The sequence below is a fragment of the Pseudophryne corroboree genome, chromosome 3, assembly GCF_028390025.1.
Source record: "Pseudophryne corroboree isolate aPseCor3 chromosome 3, aPseCor3.hap2, whole genome shotgun sequence".
In the NCBI taxonomy this organism is placed as follows: Eukaryota; Metazoa; Chordata; class Amphibia; order Anura; family Myobatrachidae; genus Pseudophryne; species Pseudophryne corroboree.
In genome coordinates, this window is record NC_086446.1 from 595,049,021 (window position 1) to 595,058,789 (window position 9,769).

The window sequence follows — 9,769 nt, forward strand, 5'->3', positions numbered from 1 at the left end:
GAGACAGGGTTATCCGCCGATGCATCTGAAGATGCGACCCGGACCACTTGTCCAACAGATCCCACTGGAAAATCCTTGCATGGGACCTGGCGAATGGAATTTCTTAAGCTACCATCTTTCCCAGGGCTCGCGTGCATTGATGCACCGACACCTGTATACGTATTAGGAGGTCTCTGTCTAGAGACAACTCCTTGGACTTCTCCGGGAGAAACCCTTTTTATCCTGTTGTGTCCAGAACCATACCTAGGAACAGTAGACGCGTCGTAGGAACCAGCTGCGACTTTGGAATATTCAGAATCCAGCCGTGCTGTTGTAGCACTTCCCGAGATAGTGCTACTCCGACGAACAACTGCTCCCTGGACCTCGCCTTTATAAGGAGATCGTCCAAGTACGGGATAATTATTTCGGCCATTACCTTGGTAAATACCTCGGTGCCGGGGACAGACCAACGGCAACGTCTGGAATTGGTAATGACAATCCTGTACCACAATATTGAGGTACTCCTGGTGAAGAGGGTAAATAGGGACATGCAGGTAAGCATCCTTGATGTCCAGTGATACCATGAAATTCTCCAGGCTTGCAATAATCGCCCTGAGCGATTCCATTTTGAACTTGAACCTTCGTATATAAGTGTTCAAGGCTTTCAATTTTAGAATGGGTCTCACCGAACCGTCTGGTTTCGGTACCACAACATTTTGGAATAGTAACCCCGGCCTTGTTGAAGGAGGGGTACCTTGCTTTCACCTGCTGGAAGTACAGCTTGTGAATTGCCGCCAGTACTACCTTTCTCCAAGGGCAGCCGGCAAGGCTGATGTGTGGTAACGGCGAGGGGGAGTCGCCTCGAACTCCAGCCTGTATCCCTGTGATACTATTTGCAGAACCTAGAGATCCGCCTGTGGGCAAGCCCACTGGTCCCTGAAGTTCCCGAGACGCGCCCCTACCGCACCTGTTTCCACCTGTGGAGCCCCAGCCTCATGCGGTGGACTCAGAGGAAGCGGGGGAAGATTTTTGATCCTGGGAACTGGCTGCTTGTGCAGCTTTTTTCCTTCTTCCCTTGTCTCTGTGCAGAAAGGAAGCGCCTTTGACCCGCTTGCTTTTCTGAAGCCGAAAGGACTGTACCTGAAAATACGGTGCTTTCTTAGGCTGTGAGGAAACCTGAGGTAACATTTTTTTCTTCCCAGCTGTTGCTGTGGATACGAGATCCCAGAGACCATCCCCAAACAATTCCTCACCCTTATAAGGCAGAATCTCCATGTGCCTTTTACAGGCAGCATCACCTGTCCACTGCCGGGTTTCTAATACCCTCCTGGCAGAATGGACATTGCATTAATTCTGGATGCCAGCCGGCAAATATCCCTCTGTGCATCCTTTATATGTAAGACAACGTCTTAAATATGCTCAATGTTGGCAAAATATTATCCCTGTCTTAGCGTATCAGACCACGCTGCAGCAGCCCTATTTATGCTGAGGCAATTGCAGGTCTCAGTATATAACCTGAGTGTGTAAATACAGACTTCAGGATCGCCTCCTGCTTTTTATCAGCAGGTTCCTTCAAGGTGGCCGTATCCTAAGACGGCAGTGCCACCTTTTTGACAAATGTGTGAGCGCCTTATCCACCCTAAGGGATATCTCCCAACGTGACCTATCCTCTGGCGGGAAAGGGTACACCATCAGTAACTTTTTAGAAATTACCAGTTTCTCATCGGGGGAAACCACGCTTCTTTACACACTTCATTCATTCATCTGATGGGGGAACAAAACACTGGCTGCTTTTTCTCCCCAAAAATAAAACCCCTTTTATGTGGTACTTGGGTTCATGTCAGAAAATGCGTAACACATTTTTCATTGCCGAGATCATGTAACGGATGTTCCTAGTGGATTGTGTATATGTCTCAACCTCGTCGCCACTGGAGTCAGACTCCGTGTCGACATCTGTGTCTGCCATCTGAGGTAACGGGTGTTTTTTTTGAGCCCCTGATGGCCTTTGAGACACCTGGGCAGGCGCGGGCTGAGAAGCCGGCTGTCCCACAGCTGTTGCGTCATCCAGCCTTTTATGTAAGGAGTTGACATTGTCGGTTAATACCTTCCACCTATCCATCCACTCTGGTGTCGGCCCCACAGGGGGCGACATCCCATTTATCGGCCTCTGCTCCGCCTCCACGTAACCTTCCTCATCCAACATGTCGACACAGCTGTACCGACACACCGCACACACACAGGGAATGCTCTGACTGAGGACAGGACCCCACAAAGTCCTTTGGGGAGACAGAGTATGCCAGCACACACGAGCGCTATATAATGCAGGGATTAACACTATAACTGAGTGATTTTTCCCCAAATAGCTGCTTGTATACATATATTGCGCCTAAATTTAGTGCCCCCCTCTCTTTTTAACCCTTTGAGCCTGAAAACTACAGGGGAGAGCCTGGGGAGCTGTCTTCCAGCTGCACTGTGAAGAGAAAATGGCGCCAGTGTGCTGAGGGAGAAGCCCCACCCCTTTTTCAACCGCCTTCTCCCGCTTTTTCTGGAATACTGGCAGGGGTAATTTTACATCTATATAGCCTCTAGGACTATATATGATGTAGATTTGCCAGCCAAGGTGTCATATATTGCCCTCCGGACGCCCCCCGCAGCGCCCTGCACCCATCAGTGACCGGAGTGTGAGGTGTACATGAGGAGCAATGGCGCACAGCTGCAGTGCTGTGCGCTACCTTGGTGAAGACCGAAGTCTTCTGCCGCCGATTTTCCGGACTCTTCATGCTTCTGGCTCTGTAAGGGGGACGGCGGCGCGGCTCCGGGAACGAACACCAAGGTCGGGTCCTGCGGTCGATCCCTCTGGAGCTATTGGTGTCCAGTAGCCTAAGAAGCCCAAACTACCACCTGTTAGGTAGGTTCGCTTCTTCTCCCCTTAGTCCCTCGCTGCAGTGAGTCTGTTGCCAGCAGATCTCACTGTAAAATAAAAAACCTAAATATACTTTCTTTCTAGGAGCTCAGGAGAGCCCCTAGTGTGCATCCAGCTCAGCCGGGCACAAGAATCTAACTGAGGTCTGGAGGAGGGTCTTGGTGGGAGGAGCCAGTGCACACCAGGTAGTCCTAAAGCTTTCTTTAGTTGTGCCCAGTCTCCTGCGGAGCCGCTAATCCCCATGGTCCTTACGGAGTCCCAGCATCCACTTAGGACGTCAGAGAAAAGCAGTTTATCGGTTAACGCTAAGGTCCTGCAATACACACCTATAAAACATTGGCCCATTCACCCAGTGATGGGTGTTCGGCCATGGATTGTATAGGCGTGTACCCAACTTTATTACTGCATTAGAGGTGTTTAAAATGTCTTCATTCTTGAAGTGAAAGGCCCCATCTCAATGGGATTACTCTGAAAAGCCAGGAAATACATAGTACATAGACTGTACAGTAGGTGGGATATCTAGTTATTAGAGTACAAAGACAACCACAAATGGAAAGATCCAGCTGAAGACATTGGACACAATTAGCACACAACATAGTGGTCATCCGGACCTCTTTTGAATGCAAACCTGGTATGATAGCAAAGAAATGTCAGTACATAGGGGTATAAGCAATTAGCGGCGAATCGCGGCAATTTTTCGGCCGTTTTTTAATAAGACACAATTCGACCGTCTAATTTCGGCAAGTGGGTGCTGAAATTGACCATATTCAATAAAAAAACGGATTCGACAGTCCCGCTGACGAAAAACGGACGATTTGACGGATTTTGTTCCGATTATTTTTAAAAACGGGAAAAAACACGAAAAAAAATGGCGTGGGGTCCCCCCTCCAAAGCATAACCAGCCTCGGGCTCTTCGAGCTGGTCCTGGTTCTAAAAATCCGGGGGGAAAATGGACAGGGGATCCCCGTATTTTTAAAACCAGCACCGGGCTCTGCGCCTGGTGCTGGTCCCCCGTATTTTTTACACCAGCATCGGGCTCCACTAGCTGGACAGATAATGCCACAGCCGGGGGTCACTTTTATACAGCGGCCGTGGCATTAAATATCCAACTAGTCACCCCTGGCCAGGGTACCCTGGGGGAGTGGGGACCCCTTCAATCAAGGGGTCCCCCCCCCAGCCACCCAAGGGCCAGGGGTGAAGCCTGAGGCTGTGGTCCCCCCCCCCCCAATCCAAGGGCTGCGGATGGGGGGCTGATAGCCTTGAGAAAATGTCAAGAATATTGTTTTTTCCTGTAGTAGTACAAGTCCCAGCAAGCCTCCCCCGCAAGCTGGTACTTGGAGAACCACAAGTACCAGCATGCGGGAGAAAAACTGGCCCGCTGGTACCTGTAGTACTACTGGAAAAAAAATACCCAAATAAAAACAGGAGACACACACCTTGAGAGTAAAACTTTATTGCACACCTGCCGACACACACATACTTACGTATGTTGACCCGCCGACTGCCACGTCTCCTGATCCGACGATCCGGGGTACCTGTGAATAAAATTGTACTCTCCTCAATCCAGTGTCCAGATATAAATCCTCGTACTTGGCAAAACAAATAAACGAACACCCGGACCAGCGGACTGAAAGGGGTCCCATGTTTTCACATGGGACCCCTTTCCCCGAATGCCGGGACCCCACGTGACTGCTGTCACAGAGGTCCCTTCAGCCAATCAGGAAGCGCTACTTCGTTGCACTCACCTGATTGGCTGTATGCGCGTGTGAGCTCAGACAGCGCATCGCACAGCTCCCTCCATTACTTTCAATGGTGGGAACTTTGCCGTCAGCGGTGGGGTTACCCGCGGTCAGCCGCTGACTGCGGGTGACCTCACCGTTACCCGCAAAGTTCCCACCATTGAGTATAACGGAGCAGGACATTGCGCTCGCTGATTGGCTTAAGAGACCTTTCTGTGACAGCAGTCACGGGGGGGGGTCTCTGCATTCGGGGAAAGGGGTTCCATGTGTAAACATGGGACCCCTTTCAGTCCGGCTTGGTCGGGTGTTCGTTTATTTGTTTTGCCAAGTACGAGGATTTATATCTGGACACTGGATTGAGGAGAGTACAATTTTATTCACAGGTACCCCGGATCGTCGGATCAGGAGACGTGGCAGTCGGCAGGTCAACATAGGTAAGTATGTGTGTCGGCAGGTGTGAAATAAAGTTTTACACTCAAGGTGTGTGTCCTGTTTTTATTTGGGTATTTTTTTTCCAGTAGTACTACAGGCACCAGCGGGCCCGTTTTTCTCCCGCATGCTGGTACTTGTGGTTCTCCAAGTACCAGCTTGCGGGGGAGGCTTGCTGGGACTTGTAGTACTACAGGAAAAACCAAGGCTATCAGACCCCCATCCGCAGCCCTTGGATGGGGGGGACAGCCTCGGGCTTCGCCCTTGGGTGGCTGGGGGGGACCCCTTGATTGAAGGGGTCCCCACTCCCCCAGGGTACCCCGGCCAGGGGTGACTAGTTGGATATTTAATGCCACGGCCGCAGGGCGCTGTATAAAAGTGACCCCTGGCTGTGGCATTAGCTGTCCAGCTAGTGGAGCCCGATGTTGGTGTAAAAAAAAAACGGGGGACCCCTACTCTTTTTGTCCCCCGTATTTTTTGCACCAGGCGCAGAGCCCGGTGCTGGTTTTAAAAATACGGGGATCCCCTGTCCATTTTTCCCCCGGATTTTTAGAACCAGGACCGGCTCGAAGAGCCCGAGGCTGGTTATGCTTTGGAGGGGGGACCCCACGCCAATTTTTTCCGGGATTTTACCATTCCATCTAAAAAAAATATATATATATTTTTTTTTAAATATATAATTAATACTTGTGCCTCCCAAAAAGACAGACAAAGTACCTAATCCCTTCTAATATAAATAGATATGCTATTACCAATAAAAAAAAAAAAAAAAAAAAAAATGTTTTACATTTTTTTTTATTAGATTCACCCACCAAAGTGTGGCGTATTGAAAATGACGAATTTACTGTCTAAAAAGCACTGTTGTCAAATTTCCAAACTTCAATTGAATATACTTTTGTCGAATTGCCGCATTTGTACCATTGCAGAAAAGTTGAATTTGACAAATGTCGAATTTCAAAAAGTCTAATTTTGAAAGTCCGATTTTTTTTTTTTTTTTTTTTTTTTTTTTTTTTTTTTACAAAGTACTGAATTGCATTGTCGAATTTTTTTTTTTTTTTGGCGAAAGTCCCGTTTTTTGACAATTTCGGGAATTCGACCGCAATTGCATATACTCCATAGTGTTTGTAGTAAATTGAAGGCTTGAGAGTTTTTAAAAAAAAATAAAATAAATTATTTGCATTATATCCGAGTATTTTTTTTCGTTATGCAGATCTTCATGAAATTTAAAAGCAGAATTTGCAATGAATCTGGGTAAATTGTCTGTTTTAGGCTCATGAAGAAGCTAAAGAAGCTGAAGAATTGATGAAGGAAAGGGGGCTTGGTGATGGAGAAAACGACTTAAAAGCTTTGATTCAAGTAAGAATGATCACATCTCAAACTCTGGAGCTGTATTATTTCCTTCCATATTATTAATATATAATTACTTTTTAAATCTTTTTATAGAATAGACAAAAAGATCGAGAAAAGGAACTTGATGGTTTCATGGCACAGTTGGAAGCAAAGTACTGCATCAATAAACCCAAAAAAGGAGGAAAGCCCACAGCTAAGCGAGGAAAAAAGTGAAAGTTATGTGGCCATGAACCCAGAAGTGGTTCTAATGTACAATAAATGTCAATTTGTCTTCTGTTATTGGAACAAATAGCTCTTTTCCATCATGTCTTGTTTATTTGCTGTGGTGGTAAAATATTATACTGGATGTAGCCTATGGATGATTAGTGCAGGCACCAGACAGACAACTTGATTTTTCAGTCCACATGCTTGTATGTCCTGTAAACTAAACACTCAAATTTAGAACAACTGGAAAACGTGAGATCTGTAGGGTGTTCTGGTGCTTGGGTTATAGATGGTTTCAATATTATGTCATATGTAAAGAATAAAACGGAATACATATGTAATACATTGGCCTTGGATTAACTGTAGTGCACACTGTAGAGTGATGTATTAAGATCGTTTTAGTCCAAGATTCTAAAGTATTGTATTTCTTTCCTATGCCAATGCGACACCCCCAAAATGTTACAGCTACCGCATTTCTCCAACTATGACAGAATTCTGACCAAGATGAATTTTTTGTCATAATTTAAGTTCTGCTAAACTGTGGACCGACCAACCTGCATCACTGCAGCTTCTTGTTAGCTAGGAAAAAGTAGTTTCAGAACCTGCTGTAAAAACAACCCATGCATATTTAATGCTACCACAGTATTCGTAACATTTAAAGTAAACTGGCATATTGCCCCAAAAAAATCTCCTTCCTTGAGTTCTTATAAAAAAACTTTCCATAAACAAAAATAATTTGGTGCATAAATCTATGGGGATTTCAATTAGGTGCAAAAAAATTGATCTTGGCAATTTTCCTCCCTGCTCATATCTCTCACTTGTGGTGTGTTTTTTTTGTTTTTGTTTTAATTTTTTTTTTTGGGGGGGGGGGGGGGACCAATTTGGTAGCCTGGAGAGGGAAAAATTCTCCTGAAAACACATAGGTGAGCAGATTGTGATGAAACCTGTGTGTTTTAGCTAGAAATGTCTGTTTTCGGCCAAAAAAGGGTCTGTTTTCTGGGATTTGGTTTAGCATACCGGAGGCAGGTGAATCAAAATCCCTGAAGCTGTGGCTTGTGCCAGCTTATTGAGGCTAATTAAATAGCCCCCTATTTCTGCCAATGCCATCCATTTTGGAATCCCTTAACGGTTACTAAAAGAAAGTAGTTATGGTACAACCTTTTATTTAGTCATTTGTAAATTTCTTGTAGGTCTTCATTGTTCAGCATACTAAATGTCCTTTTTTTTTAATAGAAGTTATTTATTTTAACATAAGTATATTAAGTGATAATAAAACCGCATTGTTATAAACTAGTCTGTTTCTGCAATTTGGAGATTTTAAAATAAAAATACCTATCTGGTACTTTTTGAAAACTTTCCCTTACAACTGCAGAAAATGTGATGTGGCTCATAATTGCTAATCAGGTGTCTACTTTCACATCTCTTAGAAACCATAGTACAATAGTTAATAAATGGTTGGTATGGGTGGGATCAGTACAAAATCCCGCCAGAAGGGATTCCGGCAGTTGGAATACAGACACCGGGATCCTGACTGGCACAATCCCGACAGGGGGGTGAGTGCAACGCAGCCCCTTGCAGGCTCGCCACACTAACTTACTCTCCCTTTATGGGTGTCGTGGACACCCACAGAGGGATAATGTTGGGATTGTGCCGGTCGGGTATTTTGACCGCCGGGTTTCTGTCTGGCGGGATCTTGACCGCATCCCGTATGGGCTATACCTTTTGTACTACACTGCTCTCTGCAGAGGTGTTTTTTCATAGCTGTCCCTCAATATCTTCAGTCAAGTAAGACTACAATATGTTCTCTGTATGGTTTGTACATTGCATTTCAATAAAGATTTATTCCACACCAAATCAACACTTTTTTCAGATTGACAACATTTTGTATTATAAATGCTGCCATGGGTGTGAACAGAACTCCCAACTCTAAAGCTTGGTACACATGGGACGATCTAGCCAACTATTTTGGCTAGATAGGTCGTTGAACAATAATATTATTCCGTGTGTACATGCTAGATCGTTCACTAGCTTTTGAGGTACCGCACAGCGATTGCACGCTGCGCGTCATGTTCCCACACAGAGGCACTCCAGGGTGCAGGGTGCAGGGGGGTGGGGGGGTGGGGGGTGCCCTGGGCAGCATATACACCTCAATTATGAGACTGGCAATAGGGGACATAGGTGCTAGGGCACTGTCCTAACCCCCACCAGTATAAAAGTTTTAGCTAAAATAGTGGGACTGAAGCGTGCCATTGTGGGGATGGGGCTTAGCCCTCACAGCTCACACAGCCAGTGCCATTTTCTCTCTTTGTACACTGGTCCTTCCTCACACTGCTGAATGTATCAGGGTACAAAATGGGGGGGGGGCACAGTAAAATGGTGAAATATGTCTAATATAAAGAGCTGCAGGTTTGGGGGCATTCTATAATGCTCAGAACTGCGAGTTGACAAACACTGTCTTTCTCCTTCATCAACTAGGGGCCACTGGAGCACAGTTACAATGGGGAAATAGTAGGCAGTAATTGGGAGCTGGCACTTTAAAAATTCTAACACTGGCTAGCTCTTCCCCCTACTATGTCCCCCCCTCCAAGCCAGTCTTTAATTTGTGCCCAAGGGAGCTGGTTCACTTGGGTCTTCTCTGAAGAATTTCTTTTTCTTACTTACACTCACCGACTGGCAGCTCTGCCACTAGAGCCAGCCCTAACCAATATGATGCCCTAGGCAAGATTTTAGTTGGTGCCCCCTAACACCACCGCTGGTTCGGCCTCTGACCTTGCACCTCTTTCCCAGCACCTTCACCCCTCACCCATAGCTGTCCTTTATTTTGGTGTTTATACCCCCTATATTTTAAATAGGAACAGCTCGCACATTTGGTGCACAGCCCAAAAAGGGGTGTGTTTTTGCTGGCAATGGGCATGGCCACACAATAGTAACCCCAATTCCGCCACACAGTACTGCAACTTTATTCACATTTTATCGTGTGATAGTGTCCATAATTCATATTACATCCCACAGTAGTATCACTTTACCTTATAAACGTTACTCCTCCACAGTAGAGCCCCTTATTCACATTACATCACACTGAATTGCTCGTTATTCACATTACACCACACCCTATTGCTCTTTATTCACATTAGACAACACAGTA

General features: G+C 45.9%; 1 protein-coding gene across 1 annotated transcript in view; it reads left to right on the forward strand.

Moving 5' to 3' along the window:
- The window catches only part of DNAJC9 (DnaJ heat shock protein family (Hsp40) member C9), a 49,287-nt gene extending 40,809 nt beyond the window's left edge, over positions 1 to 8,478 (forward strand). The window contains exons 4-5 of the mRNA XM_063961469.1: positions 6,340 to 6,426; positions 6,514 to 8,478. Of these exons, the coding sequence (XP_063817539.1) occupies positions 6,340 to 6,426; positions 6,514 to 6,633 (207 nt within the window). The 3' untranslated portion in view covers positions 6,634 to 8,478. The remainder of the gene's footprint in view (positions 1 to 6,339; positions 6,427 to 6,513) is intronic.
- The last annotated feature ends 1,291 nt before the right edge of the window (positions 8,479 to 9,769 follow it).